This window comes from Phaseolus vulgaris, chromosome 1 (genome assembly GCF_000499845.2).
Source record: "Phaseolus vulgaris cultivar G19833 chromosome 1, P. vulgaris v2.0, whole genome shotgun sequence".
In the NCBI taxonomy this organism is placed as follows: Eukaryota; Viridiplantae; Streptophyta; class Magnoliopsida; order Fabales; family Fabaceae; genus Phaseolus; species Phaseolus vulgaris.
The window spans coordinates 8,078,070-8,100,736 of record NC_023759.2 but is presented as its reverse complement, the minus strand read 5'-3'; the positions used below and the strand labels follow the sequence as shown (position 1 = coordinate 8,100,736).

The window sequence follows — 22,667 nt, the reverse complement described above, 5'->3', positions numbered from 1 at the left end:
TCACTGGAATATTGTCTGGTGAGTCTTAGTCATCTTCTTTTATTAATATTGTTTATATTGCACATAGTGAGATTTATTATAAAACATAACACACCTTATAGTATTTGTTATTATTAAAACATCTAGGCTTTAATGTCATGAGACTGATAAACCATCTAGTCTTAACACAAACTACTATTGCATGTTATAAATTGCATATTATTTGGAACACATTCATTCCTAGCTAATAACCTAAGTACTATTTGAACACTCAGCCACTTCAGGCTAAAAATCTTGAGTATTGTTTGGAATGCAACCACTTTGGACTAAAAACCAAATATTATTTAGACCTCAACCACTCCAAGCTAAGCCCCAATGAATATTGTTTTAAAAGTAGCCACTCCTAACTAATATAGAGTATTGTTTGGCAAGTAGTCACTCCTATCTATGACATTGAGTATTTTTGTGAAACACAATCACTCCTTGTTTACAAATTTTTTGTAAAGATATGATCACAAGAGTTGCTTGCTAGAGAGGGGAAATGTCTTATGATGTATGTAAATTTTACTCACTCTACTAATTTTCTATTTTGAAAACGAAAAGTGATATTTGTGAAGTTTGATCACATGGAGCTTTTCTACCATCAATTCGATAGCATTTGTGTACTTATATTTTATCGATCTCTTTGTCTTTAACTTGAAGGATTCCTTTAAATACCGAGTGGAGAAAGAAGTTATTGCTCTCTTTTTTTCTAACCTTTGAGATCTTAAGAGATGCCTTCTTCTTCTTGCATAAAAAGATAGATGCATTAAATGCACTTCATGCAACATTAAATGCTTATCTTTTCGCCAAGCAACGTTCTAAATACTGACATGAATAGTTGGACCTAGGTCACAAAGCGTAGACAATAAATAGTGCTTCTAGGCTTGACAAAAGGTGCGTCGGGATGATTTGGCATGGAGAAGCTTTAGATGTGTCTTACAAGAAATATTTTGATGTTGACATGAGTTTTTGAGATGTTCTTGAGAGGTAAAAATATTCTTTGCAAACACATATGAGTATATATAATATTTGATAATAATATTGGCTTAACAGCTATGTATCATCTCATTAAGACTTTTGCTTATCACATGAAGAAAAGACAACAATGTGTAATATCATTTGACAGACAAAACGCTTACGTTTTCTATAATATGAAAAGAAGCTTGTGTCTGACAAATGTAAAGACAACAAGGTACTAATAATGCTTTGGGCTTTTTATTTTGATAGAACTTAATCAAAATAAATAATAAATAGGGTCTCATGGATTTTTTTCTAACACCATATATAATCATAATGTTAACGTATTTAACAAAAACAAATGTTTTGACAAATGTACTCTTAAATTTCAAAGTAGTGTCTACTTCGTCATATATATAATGTAAAAAATAATAATTAACGTTTTAAAAAATAAAGCTTGCACAATTTTTCATTATTCAAAATCTTTATAATCACTTATCGATTTACTTTATCTAATAGTTAATTCTTGAATTTTTTTCATTTAAATTTATCTTGAGCACACACTCATCTTCGATGTAATTAAATTTTTCAAGTATACCTCATGTAATTAAGTTTTTCAAGAATATCTCGGAATATACTTCTTTAATTTATTTATTTTGAGTTTCAATTCCTTTCATATCTTCTCGATTTCTAATGTTTCATACTCCATTCTATACTTAACCATCGAGAGAATTGCACCCTACCACATCTATTCTCAAAATAGAATATTTTATCAATGTTTTTAAAAAGATTCAATTCACTCAACAGAGTTATTGATTTGATGTCACTTAGTTAATTAAGTCCTTTATTAATTACTTAGATACGTAATAATATAGTGTCCTTATTGCCCTTGTTGCTTTGAGTCAAAAAAAAAGTTATGATAAAGAAAGTAGATCACTCAAAAATAGGATAACATTGAGAGAATATAAGTTACACCTTATAAGCATTGGTTTAAAACAAAAGGCACCAAGTTGAAGCCCTACCTAAGTGAGACACTTAACAACTTTGTTTTTATTCTTAAATGTACACATTTCAATGTGTCCTTTAAAACCAGACAAGTAGAATGAATGCATGATTTTTGAAGTCTGAGTATTCAAGTCATGAACCTTTCAAACAAGTTCCCGAAGAAGAAGCTTGTTCTAGCCCATCCTCGGGTTTGAGCTGGTGCTTTGGCACTGCCTGGTACCCTCTTCACATTCACCATCAATGTCTGTCCAATTTCCTTGCGCAATGCTTCGATGATCTTCATGTCCACTGCGTTCCCAGAGGCATCTCTCACGTAGAACACGTTCAGCCCTTTCTCCCCTATGGTTGACACACCTGCCCTACTAACTGTTAAGCCATTCTCTCGCAGAATCCTTGTCACTTCTGACAGCAACCCCACTCTGTCCTTTGCACACAGTTCAAGGCTCACACCCTGTGTCCACCATCATACACAGGATCAATGCTAGCTAACAACACTATGATCATGATAATTACTTTGTATTGTATGCAGAAAATGTCAAATAGGATATAGTGCATTTGTCACATTAACTCAATTTGCATATGATAAAACCAAACAACAAATTTTGCCTTAGTGTTTTTGACTTGTAGTTTTTAGGTGATAGGGAGGGATGTGGATGAGATGATATTACGTGGAGATTATATAGGTTCTTAAGCTCTAAATGCTCTATTGAAGACAAAAGACCATCACTGAGTGGAACTTAGCCCCATATATCTGCCGTAGCATTCGCAACAATACAAGTAGATAGCTGCAGGTGCAAAATGCATTCATTGGGTTAAACTCAGAAGAGTTTCTGATGAGCAGAAAAGAATATAGTAGATGGGTGACTTCAGAAGAAAACGGGTCAAGAGAAAATTAAACTCACTAGTTAAAACATAACATAAACCATCAAGTTTCATGCAGAACTTACTGAGTTGAGAACCAGAGAAACATGCATCAATGAAATGTGAACTGCACATTACCTCGCTAACTCTTCTTTGAATAGCAGCTTCGATGCATTTGATGACCCTTTCTTTCTCTCCTTCAGTGTCAAGCGTGCATCCATCAATGTGCCGGATAAAGTACTCCTACCAATGCATATCAAACACTTTTTAGTCCACATTTTTCAACTTCCTCTTTCTACATCTAATAATGAATTCTTTTGTATATAGAGAGTTATATATATATATATATATATATATATATATATATATATATATATATATATATATATATATGTATGTTACCTATTTATATTATTTAAATTAGATAGTTTACTTTTATCTATTTGTTAATGTGGAGCATCATCCAATAAAATAAATTTACAAACAATACACCTATCATGAAAAACATGATCTATATGAATAAAAAAATATATGACATCGTGATTGTATAAAATTATCATAAAATATATATATATATATATATATATATATATATATATATAACAATTAGATATATTATCGTAAACTTAAAATTAATTTTATTTTGAGTAGTTATTTGAATTTAAAAAAGTAGTCATTTAAAAAATGAAATTGTAAAAAATTAGGTAGAAGTAAGAGATATATTATTTCTTTAAAGAATAAAGTGTGTATATATATATATATATATATATTAAAAGGTTAATTATTATATATATGTAGTTGTTATTTTTTAAAAAGAGTAAATATTTAATTATATTGAAATAAAAATAAATTATTGAATTTATTAAATAAATAAATAAATTATTTTTTATTAAAAGATGAGTAATCTAAATATTGTACACTTTTTTCCTTTAATAAAAAACTACTATTATTATAATAACCATTGAAATAAAAACATATTATTAAATTATAAAAATATTTTATTGAAAGTAATTATAAAAATAAATCATTTTTAAATTTAATTGTGTGTAATGTTTGTATTGTGTATATGATATTTTATTGTGAAGAATTATTTTTAATTTCAAAAAGTAATTATTTAGAGGATAAAATTGTAAGAATTTTTTTTTTCTTTTTTAAATTCAAATTTCTCTAAATTTTTTAAAATTTAAATTTTCATTTTTAAATAAATAACTGTCAAAATTTATGATATTTTAATATTATAAGGATAAAATTGGAACACGAAATATGTTCACAATCTTATTGTTACAGATAAATAAATAATTTATTTTTTTAAAAGATGTTATGACACTTTTTTTCTTTTGATTTTTTTTTACTATTATTATAATAACTATTGAAATAAAAATATTTTATTAAATTATAAAAATATTTTTCTTAAAATTATTATAAAAATAAATATTTTTTTAATTTTGTTGTATATAATTATTTTATTGTATAGATTGTTTTTATTGGCAAGAATTATTTGAAATTTTTTTAAAAAAAAGTAGTTATTTAAAGGATAAAATTGTAAGAAATTGAATTTTGTTTTCCTTTAAACTCAAATTTTTTTAAATTTTAAATTTTCAATTTAAATAAATAATGGTTAAATTTGTTATATTTTAATATCATAAAGGATAAAATTAGAAAATGTAAAAAAAAAATCTTTATTTATTATTATAGATTATTTTAATAATATGAAACTTTCACTTATTTTTATTACAACAACAACTCATTCTTGTTGACAACTTTTTTCTTTATTTTAACTTTGTATCGTTTTATTTTTTTTTATTTTATCTTTTATTTTGTGTTTTTATGCAAATGTCACTACAAGAAAAAATGGTTTTAACGAGACTTTATTTTTACATTATTCAGGGTTAAAACATCTATTAAGTCATTTACTCAGGGTTGCTTTCCTCCGCTAAACCATCTTTGGGAAATATGTTCCCTGAAGTTTTTTTAAATCTCGAGAAAAGTCTTTCAGAATCCTTGTTAAATATCATGGGTTTAAGAACCTCAGTAAAATTCCATAGGTTTCAAACCTCTACCATGGGTTTAAAAACACCCGTAAAATACCATGAGTTTCAAAATTTTCGTAAAATGACTTGTCATTTGAAATAACCTTTAACCCCATTTTCCATCATCTCTAAAGATCCTCCTGACTTCTATCTTCCAACGTAGACACACTGCTCTCTGGGCACAGGCTCAATGGCCGGTAACCACAATTTAGCCAAGAATCACAATTCAGCCACACTTATGTCTATTTTATCTAAGGAGAAGAAACATTAAATAAGACACTATCTTCTTCTTACTCCAATATTACTTCTTCCATCAACTTACTGTCCCAACTTGGGTAACAAGCTACTGTTACCTAGCTCGGCAACAACTAGTGTTTATCACTGCTTTATATATCATAAATAATTGCATTATCTATCAGATATGAGTTTCAAAGTCATATGTGTTCCTGACTAAAGATTGCAAGAACAAATTTGTGAGGAGAAATTAAATTTATTACATCTCACTTTCACAGTGAATTAATTATTAAATGCATTTTAAAATAAAAATCTCAATTTAAAATATTTCAAAATTATGAAAATTAAATATTAATAATAATAACTAAAACTAAAATTGCACATAAAATATACGTACATCAAAAGGTAAAACAAAATAAGTCAAGTTTTTTAAAGTATGAGCTCGTAACAAAAAAAACTAGGAATTATATAATCCAACTACCATCATTCATAAGAAATATGCAAAATACTTTTGAAATACTTATTATCCAAGATTAGTTGTTGAAATACTTATTATCCAAGTTATTTTGCTGAGTTTTTAAAATAAATTTTTGAAACCTTAGAAAACTTATTTTTAGTATAAAGTTACGCTTTCAAAATTTTAGAGAATTTAGTTATAAAATATATATTAAAGCTATATAATTTTCAATTATTTATTTATAAATATATTTAATTATATTTATTTATTGAAATTTGAAAAATCTAGAGTGTTTTATTGAGGTTCTATAATAAATCTTTGAAATTTAACAAATGTTAAAAAAACCTCCGTTATTTTTTTAAGATTTTAGAATAAACCTTTGAAACTTAACAAAGGTTAAACCCTAAACTTCCATTAATTTGCTAAGGTTGAAGATTAAACCATTGGAACTTACTTAAAGTTAAAAAAACATTCGTTATTTTACTGAGGTTTTAGAATAAACCTTTAGAATTTAACGAAGGTTAAAAAAAACCTCCTTTAATTTGCTGATATTTTATAATAAACCTTTGGAATTTAACAAAGGTTAAAAAAATCTCTGTTATTTTTCTTAGGTTTTAAAATAAACCTTCGTAATTTAACGAAGGTTAAAAAAACCTTTTGTTATTTTGCTGAGGTTTTAGAATAACCTTTGAACTTAACGAAGGTTAAAAAAACCTCCATTAATTAAATCAATTCTTAGGGTTATATTAACCTCTGCTAAATAACTTTCGTTAAAACTTTTTTTCTTATTATAGTGTGCAAAATTAATTATTGTTTAATAATTTCTTTACCTTTTCTTTGAAAAATTACATTTTAAAATATATAAGTGTTCTTGTATTTTTTTATTTTTAATATAATTTATTTAAATATCTGTTTATTTTTATATAAAATTGTTTAAGTATACGTTTTATTTTATTTTATCTAAAATTGGTTAAGTATTTGTTTATATAAAACTATTTTTTTTATCTATAATTGTTTTTGTATTTGTTATTATATTTTTTGTTTTCTTTCTTTTTCCTGTAAAATTGAGTTTTTAAGGATTCTACTTATTTTATTTTTAGAAAAAAAATAGTTGTTGTTTGAATTTGTTGGTGGAGGTCATGAGTCAAACAATGAAAGAAAGAAATACATATTATATTGAATCATTGTGAGAGTGTTCTCCCTAATAGACAATCTAGTGCAAGTATTATTCACATACTTGTTCGGGTGATGTTTCAAGAATGAATATCATCTTGCTAGAACAAAGGAAGATTTCATTGCACGTACATTGGTTAGAATCATATTAAAGACATGTTTTTAAAGTTGATAGAAGACAATGAAAAACAAAATCAAAGAAGCAAATCATGATATTTTGAAGAAGTGGATATCCAAGATAATAATGAAAAAGGAACATTTGAATCATTTTCCTAGAAGGGGAAGCAATGAGCTATAAAGCAAAAAACTATGAATAAATTGTTTAAGGATAGAGAGTTGGTGATTCTAGACATTTGCAGATGCACATATGACAATGCTTTACCATTTAATTTGATAAAAAGTTCCTTATTTTTCCAAATGTTAAAATATGTTGTTGAATATGTAAAAAAATTTAAAGTCTCCTAGTAATCATGAAGTTATGGTATCTTATTTGAAAATGGCAGTTGACAATATCCAACCTAATTTTGATAAATATAAGGTTGAATGGGAGAAATGGGATTGTACTTTGATGTGTGATGGTTGAATAGATGGAAAAGGGAGGTCTTTTACCAACATTTTTTTTTTTGTTAAATATCCAAGTGGAACAATTTTCTTAAAACCTATATATTGCTAGTAATGTGATCAAGGATGTCAAAAAAATGTTTGAAATATTAGATTATGTGGTAAAAGAAATTGGGGAGGATAATGTTGTGCAAGTTGTGACAAATGATACTTCTAATTTTGTGGGAGCAAGAAAAAATGTTAGAGAAGAAAACAAAATTATTTTTGCCTCCTTATGCAACTCATTGCCTTGATTTAATTCTTGAAGATATTGATTAGCTCCTAGTATTTTATAAGACCATTACAAATGTCAAAAAAAGTCATAACTTTCATTTATAGGCACACATGAGTCTTAAACTTGTATAAAAAGTATTTTAAAGGAAAAGAATTATCTTGATCAACAATCATAAGATTTGCACTTGCTTTTCTCACCTTAAAATGTATAGCACAACAACAAAAAATGCTCTTCAAACTATATTTGTTTCACAAGAATGGACAACCAGTAATGATTACACCTGAAGGTAAACAATTAGTGAACATTGTTTTATGTGATGATAGATTTTGGAAATCCATCCAATATTGTTTGAAGTGTGTGACTCCACTTGTGAAAGTATTAAGACTTGTAGATGGTGACTCAAAACCTACCACGCTATAATCTATGAAGTTTTGGATAGAGCGAAAGCACAAATTTAATAGCTACAATGATGGAGGACCATTCATACTAAAGCCACCATTCTTTTCAACTAAGAGCAGGGGATCAACTTAGAAGAATACAAAAGATAATATTTGCCTTAGTCTTGTATAAATTTTGTAAATAGTAGAATAGTATTTTCTGACTTGTATTTCTGAGTCAACTTTAGAATAGGAATATAATTCTCTCCAAACAAGACATATATTTGGGGCATCTTTTCTTTGTATGGGAAATAACTCTTCAAGCTCGTTAAGCAGTAAGCTAACACCTTCTCCATGACTTCCAATCATTCAAAGACATGTGGCAAGCTATGAATAGATGACTTCTTGTATATAGGATTGCCACATGTCATGCTAGGAATGAAGAGTAGTTTAGAACTCTATTAGTCATTTTAGGAGTCTCCTTAGGCTATAAATAAGAGACTCCTCTCTCTTAATTTTCAGATTGATTAATATATGAAATTGTGTTTTTGAAACTCTCAGCACATTTTATCCAAATCTCTCTCTATTATGCTTCTTGTATTCTTAGAAACTCAAGAAAGTTGACATAACCTTTTCCTTAACCCTTGCACCTTGTAAACTCACTCCTAAACCCATATACCTCCATAGCCATTCAATGCTTCCTCAACAAAATGTACAAGACTTTCGTTGCATTTCATCAATTTCATCCAACACTCAAGAAGAATTGCATCATACAAGTTTTAAGAATCAAGACTCTAGCTACAAAAAGGTGTGGACAATAACTAATACTCGTTGAAATTTACAATTACATTGACTTCTTCATTTTGTTTCTTACTATCTTAGTCATAAGTAAGTAACTATTTTTTATACTATACATTAATCATTATTGCAAATTAATAATGATTTTTATTTTAATACCTTTTTTTTCTTTTCACATTTCTTTGTGACAAAAACTTCAATGCAGATTTTATACTGTTTATATAAGATCATTGAAAAAATAATCCTAGATGGAAGGATTAGATTTTCACTTGATCAAGAACTTGATAAATTCAAAAAAGCCAATAATTTGTTGGAAGAAGAATGGTAATAATAAATAAAAAAAAAACAACTTGGTGAGCATCTAATTAATTTTCATGGTTTCATAAAAAAACATAACAATCAAGATTACATTTACTTATGTTAGCTTTTTATTTGAAATTATAGCTCCTTGGGGGGAAGTTATGGTGGAGAGGGTAAAGAGTTGCAAAATCTAGCAATGTAGTTTTAGAACAACAAAAAGATTATATGTTTTCCTCTTTGTTAAAAATAATCTTCAACTTAAGATGAGACAAAAGGTTAGAGAGAGAAAGGGGATACTTATGATCCTATATGTTTAATTGATATTGAATTAGATGATGAGTGGATTATTGAAAAAATTACCTTTACCAAACGATGTTTCATAAATGAATATACATGAACTTTTTCTCTTGAAGAGGAAGTTTCAAACAAGAAAAGAAAGAGGAGTATTTGTTTAAACTATAAAACTTGTGCAAATTAATCATAAATATTATAGTACTTATAAAGTTTGTTGTTTCTTTAATAGGTAATTTAAGTACTAATGTCGATAAAAAGGAAAAACCTATGAAATTGAAGAAATGATTGGAAAGGTAGAAAAAAAGGATGATGATGAACTCCAAAAAGAATGTTATGTTAGAGGAATAAGATAATCTAAGTGAGATTGATATTGAGAGATGATGAGGGAACTTATAAGATTAGGATGAAAATTTAAATATAGGAAATAATATTTTACATTTAATTGTATGAATTGAACATTTTGACTTCATTTTTATATATGATACTTTTAATATTTTTTTATATCACTTATTTTTAATTAATATTATATTTGATTCTGTATATTATTGTTTAGAGGAATGATACATTGACAACCTGTTCCAGTATACAACCTCTAATTGATGATATAAAAAAAAATGTATTTTTGTTATATCATACAAAAGTTAAAATTTAAGACAAAGAAAGAGGGTTTTATACTTATACTGGAACAAGATTTTAAATATATCATTTTTCTATTATTTATAATAAAATTTGATTCACCGTTGATTGAAAAAAAAAAAACGATTCACGGTTATTTGCATACTCAAAAGTTGGGTTACAATCAATTGAGCGAACCAAATAATGACTGTAATGGAAGTAAAGAATGGATTATTATTGATAAATGATATGTACCTGGGATGCATATTGGCCTTCCGATGAGATTGTAGCATGGAAAACCACATACTGCATGTCGGTGAGAGTGCAAACAATGTCAAACATCAATTTTGCCCGATCTTTGCATCTCACACTAACCACTGAGTACCCTTTTTCCACAATACGTTCTATTCTGATTTTTGGCCTAAAAGAAGGAGCACAATCAGTTGTTGTTACTCCAGCACTTTCATAGTCCCTGTCAGCAAATAGCATTTGGTGGAGCCTCCGATCCATGTGGGTGAAACCCATTGAAAAACTGGTCCTAGCCACTTTCTCGTCATCCTCACACCCGCGTAGGATGTGGTTCAGCTGCTCCTCCATAATAGACAATCTTTTTGATTCATCCATGGCTTCGTTTGTAGCATCATTCACATAAAGCACACAAGCTATTCTCCTGTTATGAGTCCAAACTTCAGCAGCAATCACATTGAATTGGAGGCTGGCAAGGACTGCTGATATCTCAGACAAGAGACCAGGCCGGTCCCTTCCAATGAGCTCAATGGCTGTATGATCACCAATTGAATGAACTCCAACCCTTTTGCCTTGCCAACTCCTTACTCCTTCTGTGCTCTGGCCCTTTGGTCCTAAAGCCTGTTGTAATAATGTTCACAAATATTACTCACTATTTGATGTCTGTTACATGACATATGTAAATGAAGGGTATCTAGCTACTAGTGTGAACGTGTTTTTTATAGTAACATCACTAGTGTATTTCCTAGACTGTGGAAGTTCCTAGGTGAGTTCAGAATTTCTCTCAAGTTAGAGAGGTGCATTGGAGACTAAAAAATGAGAAAGGGTACAGATCATATCTGGTTCTGAATATGGTGTGAACCAAGTATTTTGTTTATACTACTACTGATGTTTTTCTTAAAACAACAAATCATGTGTGCTTCCTTTTCTAAAGACAGATAAAGCTTAAATGCTCCATTTCAGTAACTCAATTATTATGCTATTTCAATTTATTACATCAATATATCACATTATATTTTACTAAAAGAATATATCAGAAGAAAGATGAGTACCTTTTCAATGAAGTCTATTGTTTTGCTGTCTGTTATCTTCTTTCCTTGCTGATCGGTGACATGAAATACTGTTTATTCCATTTGGTAAACAAGTCACTTGTTAAATGTTTGTGTTAATTGGGAGTGGTTTTAGCTATGAATTCATCTTTATTTACAAGACAACCTTAAGCAAATATGTCCATAAGAACTAAAATGTGTTGTTTGCCATACAAGTATCTAATCTACCAAAATAGGATTATCCCTCTTTTTGGCTCAAATAGGCATAAAAAAATAAATACTTCATGGACATACATGGTCAAGAGATAACTGAAAGTAATGAAGAGCATCTTGATAACCAGTGTTCTCAAAAGTAACCAGCTTTTTAATCAGGCTAACAACAATCAAGGACAGGACAAATTTGTGTAGTCAATGCATTACCGATTCAAGTTTTCAATCACGAACATACCATCCATAAACCATCCACCATCAGAAGATATGTAAGCTTTGGTAATTATGAAGTCAAGGTCTGTCAAGATTTGCACAACTTCCAGCAGAATTCCAGGTTTGTTAATACTATCAAACTGCATTTTATTTTCGAAAAAAAAAAATCCATTAGATATTGCATCAACTTATCTCTAAATTAATGATTCATCCAAAAACTATGGAAAAAATATGATATGATGATGATAGCCACTTGGGGGAAGCCAAATGGTTTCCTTAACTTAATCTTTTAGCAGTCGACTTAATGGGGTTTTAACAGAAATTCTGTCTGTTCAATGCGCTTTTCAATTCAGTTTTCAACTTATCTTTTCTGTTCATTTATTCAAATTAGAACAAGGAACAAACTGCTAGCATGTTCCTAATCAAAGACAATGAAGAAAGTGGTCACTTGCGGGTAGAGTTTGTTTGAATTATTTTCTAGTCAAATGAAATTTGGCGAAAGTTTTTTACATAAGTCAGAGAATTGACTGAGGTGCAATACAGTCTCGTTTGGCATATAAGAATAAGAATAAAGTTAAATTCAACGTAGTGTGAGAAAAACAAAGCTCTAGGGTTAAAGTAACTTTAAATCGACATGATCTAGGTATTTTTCCCAAGATGCTCAGCTGCCAAATCATGACTCAGAACACAACGAGGCCATATCATTATCATAATTAGTCATTTTGAGAAATTATACCTTGATCAGTGTACAATCATGGCAACTATCATTGTCCACAGAGACCCTGCGAAGTGGAAACAAAGTTACCATCAAAGAGTCACTTCTTCCTGGTATTAGAAATTCCCGCCACAAACCCCAATTTCACAGGGAGCTAACCTTGGACTCTAGTGGGGATTAAATTGATTACAAAGACTAATTAAGTTATGAATTACTCAAGCTTTTAACATTTTTGTTGTGCTGCTCTTTTCCTTTTACCTTTGAGACTACATTAAACCAATTAAGCTATACATAAATGATGAGAGAATCTACACAATTTTGCAGCAATTGCTAAGAAAAAGAAAAGAAAAGCAAAGATGTAATTCAAGGGAAGATAAAACAGTTAACCTTGGAGGGTTGATTCTGTTGCTGAAGTTCTCATACTCGGGATCAAAATATGGCCAACAAACTTTTGCCATTTAATCAACTTCCCCAGTCAACAACTTTCCTTCTTTTCCTTTTATCAAAGTGAAAAAGTCTAGTCAAAGGGAGAAACAGAACCGTTACTTTCTTGTGCAGATTCCTACTTGCATTACACAATATAATATAACTCTGCAGTGCAAAACGGATCACAGGTAACTAATGAGACCATACAGCAAAAGGAATCAAATGAGTTGTGCAGTTCCTAAGACAGATCCCATCATCAGTTAGATGAATGCTATATGTTATATATGGTGCACAATAGTTCTATGAAGTGTAGTGCATATCCACACATGCCATATTTATACCTGCAATATTCAAAAATTTGAACATCATCACACAATCAAAATCATATTTTAAAACTATGATGTCATCAATGGGGGTTGATAGAGCACTACTTAATGCAATGCTTTAGGCGCACATTCTCCCAAGCATGTGTAAAGAATCCTCGTGCTTCATTTCCTGACCTTTGAACATGACTTTACGAATAATAACAAGTTAAGCACCGAACGTTCCTTTTCCAATAGATTATCAAATGCAGAGAGAAAGAGACAGAAACAAGAATAAAGAGGATGACAGGAGAATCATGGCATCAGTAAAAGGAGACATTTTCGGTGCAAAACCTAGATGGGTACGTGGAAGAATCCAGCGAGTATATTAATGCCATAGTGGAAATATAAAATGCTATAACCTTTTCCTTTCTTTCGTGAACGCATAATAAAGCAATTTGCTTTACAAATAGAGTAACAAAATTCACAATTATTACAGAAAGCAAGATGGTGCGTCTGGTTGAGAGCTGTTCATATAAATATATGGCGGGATTGACACATACTTTATATAAGTTTTGGCAGTTCAATTTTTCTAGGTTTACAAGTCATCTAATCTTCTAACTGAGGTAATTGTATTTGAGTAGTGTAAGATTAGCACAAACTATAATTTTGTACTGGTTTTAGAAGTTTGTAGGAGATAACTAATCCGTACATAAATTTATTTATCTAGTACGTAGAGTAAAACAATTATATGTTTAATTAAGAAGTGAATTTTAAGTTTAACTCAATCTTATAAAACAAAGTTATAAGATGAGTTTTACATTAATAATATACCATGAATATTTTTATTTTTAGTTGATGGAAGATCTCTAACACACTCTTTATGTCGAGATTTATCTCGTGTGAGACTATATAATGAAATAGATGATCGGTTTGGTGAGACAAACAAACCTTTACTAACTCTATATGATCTCTGATACCATGTTGAGAAGTTAACTTTTAAATCTAACTCAATCTTATAAAACTGATTCATAACTTTTTATCCAAACATTTTTATTTCTAGTCGATATATCTCCAACATATTCAAGTAAGAGATAAAATAGATCCTTCCAAACCACGGTTAGTTCGTTCACAATAATCAAATCCTGAGTCTATTGCCTAAAAAAGGAGAGCCCTCACAAACTTCAGTAGATAGCATGTTCATTCTGGTGCTATATATATTAATGTAATTTATTTGTCCAATCCACTTGAACAAAGTTCCAAACACGCCATCAAGCAACAACAAGAATCCACGTGGTGAAGAGACATTGTTAGGCTTTACAAGCGAATGCATATCATACCCAAAAGAATGACAATTAAGCTTCACCACGAATTTGTAACTCGTAACAGCAGCAAACAGATGAATGGAATCTTAGAAGTCCGACCAAAGTGACTTGAATGTGACATAAATATCTGATTCCAGCTTCGCTAAATAGGTGTTTTGTTTCACTTTATTTGTGAATTTACCATCACAAAAGGTACACATCCGTGCCCAATTGCCCTTACCTTATCCTCCACAATTATTCCATAATAAAGAAAGATCTTCAGTTACCACCGTTCAATTTGGTCACCTAAACTAACGCGCTCTTCTGCAAGTTTCTTAAAAATATTCTTTCATAATCATTACACATAGTGGTTAGTAGCACACACAAATAGTTTATATGGAGATTAAATATATTGCACTCATAAATTGTGGGGTAGTTTATGTAGCAGGAAAACTATGTTTCATTCTCACTTCATGCAAAATTTTATTGGCCAGCGACAATAATAGTATTACCATCTGTTTTTTATGTGAAAAACAAATGAGTTCATGAAGAGTAATAATATAGTAACAACCCATATATATGATTACTTAACAACTATATTAATAATATAAATTGATGATTTAAATAAAGTTACATTTGATTGTATATTTAAATAGGATTATCCATATATTATTCTTAAAAAATATACACACTACAAAGTTTATATTTTTATACAAGGTTGGAGAAATAAACTTAAATCATGCAGCCATAATATGTATCACGTGTTTGGATACATGTCTAAACAATTTGATTTAGACAAAATATTTGAATTTGTGCATTTTAAATAAGGAACAAAAATACATATATAATTATTTAAATAAGTCACTTAACTTTTTAAAATATTCACATGACTTGTGTATGGATGTAATGACAAAAAAATTATACCAACTGGTATTTGTATGTAACATAAATAAATATTTTTTTCTATATGGTAGCTTATCGATGGAGCAAGGAATAGGAAGGCATTCTCATGACTTGCCATTTGAAATTAATTAAAATATCTCTAATTATATATAAAATAAGTTATTAATTATACTATTTTCTTTTAAGCTTAAATATACTTTTGATCTCTCTAATGTTATAAATGTACAATTTTGATCCATGTAGAAATTTACTAGCATATTTAATTTTTGAAATTTTTTAAACTAAGTAATTTTAATCTCACATTAATATATCACCTAATTCTTAACAAAACAATAACATATAATCTAATTTCTTAAAAAAATTACTTGTCTTTAGTGAAAAAAAAATGTCAAAGTTTATTATCAATATTATATGTGAATGAGTAAATGATAATATTATTATTATTAATGTGGGCATCAACATTTATGATTAGAAATACTATACCAGTAATATACTAAAAGTGTTTAATTTTAAAAACTTAAGAAACAAACTTTTAATTAAATTTTTACAGGAATAAAATTGCATGTTTATAAAACTATGAGATAAAAGGCCTTGTTTATTTCATGACACGAAAAGTTGGAAGGAAAAATGAAAAGAAACAAAAAAAAAAAAAATAGGGAACATAAAAAAGTTATGATAAGTTGTAAAACATAATCTATTTAGGATACAATTAATTACATTGTAAATTTCATTAATATCTATATAATACAATCGATTAGGTTAAAAAATTATGTTTTCACATGGTAAAAAGAATATTATGTCATTTATATTTTATTAATATTTATGTTTTTATTATAATACAATAAATAATTAAAACAATAACTAAAATAAAATAAAAATATGAATATGAATATTAAATAAACATATTTCCTTTTCACTTTCTTTTTTATTTCAAATAATCTTATTTTCTGTTATCTTTTTCTTTTCTTTTTTCTTTTTTCATTTTGCATAATCCAATCCAAACAATGCTTAAAAAGTTAGATTCAGCATATTATAGTGTCTAAAATCTTTTCTGTAATACATATATAGAGTAGCCATTTTAATAATATTCCACATTTTTTTCCAACCAAATTATAATTACCAGTTTTTCTAAACAGAAAAAAAAAATCCAGGTTTATATGTATAAAAGCTATTTAAAGCTGAAAAAAAAAATCATCTCTTTCAAGATTAGCGTATTTGCTGGTTAAGTCCTATATGTATAAAAATAATACCATTATCAGAAGTATCCAAATTAAATATTCAATTTTATTTTAAAAAATGTTTATGGTAAACTTACTTACCCAAAAATACTGTAACATGGAGTGGGTGATGTACATGTACACCATGATTATTGGTGTATAAGATGACTTTTTAAATAAATATCTGTTTGAAATTATTTATTTTTAGCTTACAAATACTGTTTCAAATTTAATTTTTTTTTAATCTTTATATTTTAAAAATTATATTTTGAAAAATACTAGTGATATTATTATACATATATATATATAGATAGATGCCCTTAAATGCTTACAAAAATCACGAATACTCACTCAAAAGACACCTACATAAATGCAAGACAATTTTTCAACCAACATAGTTGGTGATGCCAAATAATTTGTCTGCCACATACTTTATTGTCAACATCCCACTTTGTATAAGAGAATAAATGAAATACAACTTTAATAAGAGAATTTTTTTTTTTTTTTTTCATAAAGAGAGGGAAGAAGAGAAAAAAAAAGTGAGTAAGAGGAAATACTGTTAGTTTCTTCTTTCATCTTTTATTTTATTTATTTTTTCTTTTTCTTTTTTATTGTTACACTACACTGTTATCCTGCTATATCTTCTTTGCCATCTCTCTCTTAGGATTCCCTTCTGTCACATCTCTTATCACGCTGAATATTATTTTATATTACTATTTTTTCATGTAATCATACCATTTACTTTAATCATTATATTACATTTTAAATTTCAATAAAATATTCTGTTGAAAACAAATAAAAATTCAAAAAATATACTCTCAAACAAAACTAGATCTTATATTTTCATATCTATATATTTTTTCATAATAACAAAAGTCAAAGTAAAACAACTCCACCACTTCTACCACAAGTTTGTAACAATATAACCAACTATAGTTCACTTCATTTTTTACTACTGAAAAAAAGCTCAATTTCGATTTGACTCATCTAAATTTAAAAAAAAAATACATGTTAGTACAGAATATACAAAAGTAATATGTTAAAATTTTGAGACACTAAAAAAATTAAGTACTAATAAGTTTATTACGTTATATCCCACAATTTATATATATACATATACATTTATATATATATATATACATATACATTTATTTATATATATATATATATATATATATACATATACATTTATTTATATATATATACATACATTTATTTATATATATATATATATATATATATTAACCATCATATACAAACCTTCTAATTCTGTATAAAAAAGATAAGCTAGTGTTACCTATCATTACGGTGATTAAAATAGAATTAAGTAATGATATTTAAATATTAGTTTCATAAATTATCTAGGTTAGTGTATATTGTAATTAAAAAATTAAGACTTATAGTAATATACTCCATTCAAATGAGTGATATTTTTATGGCAATCAAAGTTTTTATTTCACTTCCAAAATAAACATATCTGAAGTGATATCATGAAAAAAAACTTAAAATTCTAAAACAAATTGAATCAAATTTGGTCCATAATTTAAGAACTAATTTGTATCAATCTAACTGAAATTGATAGTCATTTTGATTTGACGTTTCGTTAACCTTTATTGTTGAGGCAGAAGCCTGTATCAGACAAATTCAAAGATCTTGAAGCCGCATAAACGGAACACTGTGTAGCATTTTCTAAGCGAGTTTTAATGGTTTGAGTGAGCTGTTCCTTGATATGAGAAAAAAAAAATGTTTGATTTGAATTGATGAGCAAGATGATGATTAAGGTCGGAAAATCGGCATGAGAGAACGCAGCAGCTGAATTCAACATTCACAAAGAAGTTACAGAGCAAAGTACATACCTCTTTTCTCGAAGAACGAAGTGCGTGCAAAGATTCCAATACGAACACAAACTGAAATCGCTCTAAATTTCTCACATCCTTCACAGCGCAACGCAGAGTGATGCTGATTCTGAGATATCTGTGTATAGAAAGAGTGAAATCAGAGGAGACACCTTGGAGTTTGAGTTGGATTAACAAATAGCAGTATGAGCAAAGCGAATGGATTTGATTTGGGAACTAGGAGATGGCGTAGCGAGAAGCAGAGGAACCCCTTATATAATTAATTTTGAAACTCAAATTTTGTTTTTCTTACCAATATTAATAGTACCCATGCCATATATGAGGTTGATATTTATTATTTTATTGTGCTGGCTGGAAAAGTACAAAGATAATTTTTTTATATAAATTTTTTTATCTTAAACATTATTACGCAACTTGATAATTTAATTTAGACTGATACATAAATAACAACAATCAGATAAAAAAAGTTAGAAAAAAATACAATATATATAGAATCTAACTAATTAATTTTGGTGAAGTTCTCATCAATAAATATAAGTTATTTGATTTAATTTGTTAATAATTCATGTAAGTTAATTAATTTCATTAAATAAATAAAATTTATGATTCTATTCAATTCTTTAAATATATATATATATATATATATATATATATATATATATATATATATATGTGTGTGTGTGTGTGTGGAGAGAGGAAGGGTCACGATTTGTTGAAAATCGTTGTAAGAATTTAGTCAAATAACACTTTTAAATATTTCTTTTATCAAAATACACTTTTAATATTTTCTTATAGAATAAATTTAATCATTGAATTTTTTATAGTCAAATTTAATCACAAAATTTAACTCTATTTTTATAGATATGATTTCTTTATTTAAAAACGGTCGTAACCTTCTCTTAAATTCTCAAAACTTCTTTCGCTCCATCTTTATTAGGGCAGAGAATCCATCATTGCCTCGGTTGTGCTACTGGAGGTTCTGGGGAAATCGGAATAGGAGAGCACTCATCTTGGGGTGGGTTTCCTACTCAGATGCTTTCAGCTTCCATGACTCTTACTAAGTGATTGTTGAACTTTTTTCCTCGAATTCATAGAAAAAAATGGATTGATGTTGGTCTAGTCCGACTCATTATCTAAGATAAATCTTGAACCAGACGGATCATTCATTTTTCTTATATATGAAATATGGGACTTTTTTATTCAAAATTCTAAATAAATCCATTTCCTAAATTGTTTAATGTCATTTTTTTTTATAAAAGCTTTCATGTTAGACATCACTATGCAACTTGACATCTCGGTTAGACTGACACCTCAAGCAACAACAATCATTTAATATCACATGAAAAAGGTATTATTAAAAAAAATACAAAAATATGGGGGACTAGACCAAAACTCATATGTTAACAAAAACGATACATAGGTAGACTACAGTTATTCATAAATAATTCTAAGAGTAGACTAGATAGAAGCCTATTATACCGATGAAAAGATTCTCTATGAATAAATCCTAAATTAGCCAACTTATCAGGACATGCATTTCCTTCACGAAAAATATGAGTAACCCTAAACCTGATTTTCCCACAATAATTAAGACAAATATTCCATTGATGACGAAGGATCCACGGAACATTAGTCCTAACAGTAAACGCAACACAAACCTAGGCAAAATCACATTCAAGCATGACATTAGTAAGCCCCGCCTTTTGAGCTTCCTCCATAGCATGTATAAGTCCATAAAACTCGGCAACTATAGTAGTCTGAACTTCAAGAAACACAAAGAAAGCACCAATAAACTCCCCCATACTCCCACGAAAATACCTCCACAAGTAGCAAGATCAGGATACTCCCTAGCAGTCCCATTAGTGTTAATTTTAACCCAACCTGGTGAAGGAAACTCCCATCTAACAGGAAGAGAACGAAGAATTTTACCACTACGAGTATTAATTCCAAAAAACTTAATCACGTTGAAATCTAACATATCATTCTTCATTGAAGCTTTAGACGAATTTCTCATTAGACAAGTTAAAACTTTAATTATCAAAATAGCTCTAGAAATCTCAATCTTATCTTAAAATCTAGCATAATTCCTCATACGTCATATCATCCAAATAGAAATAGTTATCACAACAAGCTTAATCCATTTAACCAAATGACTACCATCACTCTTAATAAAATATGGGATTTCACTAAGGGAATTTTTAAAAAATATCTAACCAAACCATTTATACTTAGTTCAACAAAAAAAACATGTCCTTTTTCGATAGAAGAAACCTTTTTGTCTTGATCCCAATTTAAGACTAAACAAGTCCGAACTAATTAAATACTTGTATTAGAAATTCTTCGAATTGATTTTCCATTTCCAAAAAGAATATAATTAATAACTTGAAGTTCCATATTATCCTTTTCTTGTAACATATCTTTGGGAAAAAAATTGATTAATTTAATCATATATGCTATTTTATATAAAATTATTGGTGCTAATGAAACTATTTTAGGAAAATTTAACTGTCTCAATTCTCGAACGATTGCGTAAAAGATTCGAGTTCCTTTTGGATTTCTTTCTTATATACACCAAAAAAAATTATTAAATAAAAATTAATTTTAGATAAAAAAAATAATTAATTTATATATTGACTAAATTAGATACTATTTTAAAGACTAAAAAATTATTGATATCTAAATTAGTTTTTATTATTGATAAATAATTTATAAATTGGTATCTAATTAGCTATTGAGGTTTTAGCTACCAACTTTATAATCTAAATAATTGGTAGTTAAAATCTTGATAGTTATAATTAGATAGTAATTTAAAAATTATTTATCAATAATAGAAACTACTTTAGGTACCAATAATTTTTAGTCTTTAAAATAGTATCTAATTTAGTCAAAATAGTAATTAATTATTTTTTGTCTCTAAAATTGGTTTTTAATTAATGATCTTCTAGTAGTGACAATACTTTTAACAATGTTTAAAAAAAGGTTTTTAAAAATGATTTTAGATTCATCGTATTAATAACTATGTCCTTATAAGTTTTATAGTTCAATGATAGCTTGAATCGTCGTTATTAATTTAGGAGTTGGTTAGGATTTCACATGACTTGTTTCAGGCATCTTATGTCATTCGTTTGGATGCCATAATGCTTGGTATTGATAATCGTAATATACCATTTTACATAAACATGAATAATGTCTTTGAAATCATCTAGGGTAATCATAGGTTGAATATTATAGTCATTCAACTATGGATGATGTAAGTACGCTTTAAATCTTTACGTGTTATTTAATAACTAATGTTTCATGAGATCAAATATTGTCACTGGTATTTATATTAACAATGAAGGTATATAAATCAATTAATTATCAAAATGGGGAATGTTGATATTTATGGTTTCCTTGAGTTGCAATATATACAAAAATTCAAAGAATAAAAAAATGGAATATCAGACTTACATTCAATGATGAACTCATGAATCCTGAAAGAAAATTTACATGGCTTATTTTATTAATGGGTAAGTAAAATTGGCTACATTTAGATGTTACATAATTCAAAGAACATGACTAATCAATTGGTTATTTTAGGTCTCATTGGCAAATAATGCTTATTTGTCACATGGACAATACTCTTGTGTGGTTTTGTTCATTGCATAGAAAGTCAAGTGCAAATATGAAGGTTGTAGTATAGGGGTATTTTTTAATTAAAAAATAATGTTATTGTAGTTTATATAATGTATTGTGAATAAATAATGACCTTTATTTTTAGTGCAATTAATGTATGCAATGTCTTGCACGATAGATCCATTACATCATTACATAATCTAAGTTGGGTTTATCCTAAGGTGTATTTAGTTCTTCATTAAAACTATTAAATTTTTGCTTTTTAGTTTTTGAATAAAATAAATTCGTTGAATTTCATATAATAGAGTGCAATAAGAAACAAGGAAGTTTTGAATGTACAACTATATCATGCATTAGATGTGGACCATATTCCATATTAGTATTATTGATTCTTGGAAGCAAATATTAAAACATTTTAAATATTTGAAAAATAAAATTATTAGAGGTTTCATATATGTCAAGAATAATATTTATTTCGTATTTCAGTTTTTTGGAGACAACGAGTGGACATAGACACAATAGAAGAAATTTGTCATGAATAGAAAAAAATATTTTATGCACATTAGAAATCAAAACATGTTATGATTTAGAATTGTGTGGTAGATAAACATTGTCTTTCATATTGCTAGTTTCGTTTTTGATTATGTTATACTT

At 28.0% G+C, this 22,667-nt stretch overlaps 1 protein-coding gene across 7 annotated transcripts; it reads right to left on the bottom strand.

Annotated features, from left to right (window-relative positions):
* Positions 1 to 1,898: 1,898 nt before the first annotated feature.
* Positions 1,899 to 18,708, bottom strand: LOC137813462 (ACT domain-containing protein ACR3-like). 7 transcript variants are annotated; one of them, XM_068615728.1, is made up of 9 exons: positions 18,399 to 18,669; positions 13,024 to 13,157; positions 12,778 to 12,907; positions 12,412 to 12,457; positions 11,701 to 11,815; positions 11,256 to 11,323; positions 10,213 to 10,824; positions 2,983 to 3,087; positions 1,899 to 2,434 (listed from the first exon to the last, which is right to left on the bottom strand). In XM_068615728.1, the coding sequence occupies exons 3-9, from the start codon at positions 12,846 to 12,848 to the stop codon at positions 2,111 to 2,113; spliced, it is 1,341 nt and encodes a 446-aa protein (XP_068471829.1). In that variant the 5' UTR covers positions 12,849 to 12,907; positions 13,024 to 13,157; positions 18,399 to 18,669; the 3' UTR covers positions 1,899 to 2,110. The 7 variants fall into 7 exon arrangements, with proteins under 7 accessions (XP_068471829.1, XP_068471826.1, XP_068471830.1 ...); XM_068615725.1 differs by lacking the exon at positions 13,024 to 13,157 and having other exon boundaries at positions 18,399 to 18,708; XM_068615729.1 differs by lacking the exon at positions 13,024 to 13,157 and having other exon boundaries at positions 12,778 to 12,886; positions 18,399 to 18,693.
* Between the last annotated feature and the right edge of the window lie 3,959 nt (positions 18,709 to 22,667).

What these genes read in the sequence shown, in the direction of transcription:
- LOC137813462 (XM_068615725.1), bottom strand. Translation starts at nt 12,848, where the DNA reads ATGGCAAAAGTTTGTTGGCCATATTTTGATCCCGAGTATGAGAACTTC. An exon ending in AACAGAATCAACCCTCCAAG is followed by an intron (nt 12,458 to 12,777) that starts GTTAACTGTTTT and finishes TCCACTTCGCAG; the next exon opens with GGTCTCTGTGGACAATGATA. An exon ending in CAATAGACTTCATTGAAAAG is followed by an intron (nt 10,825 to 11,255) that starts GTACTCATCTTT and finishes TTATTACAACAG; the next exon opens with GCTTTAGGACCAAAGGGCCA.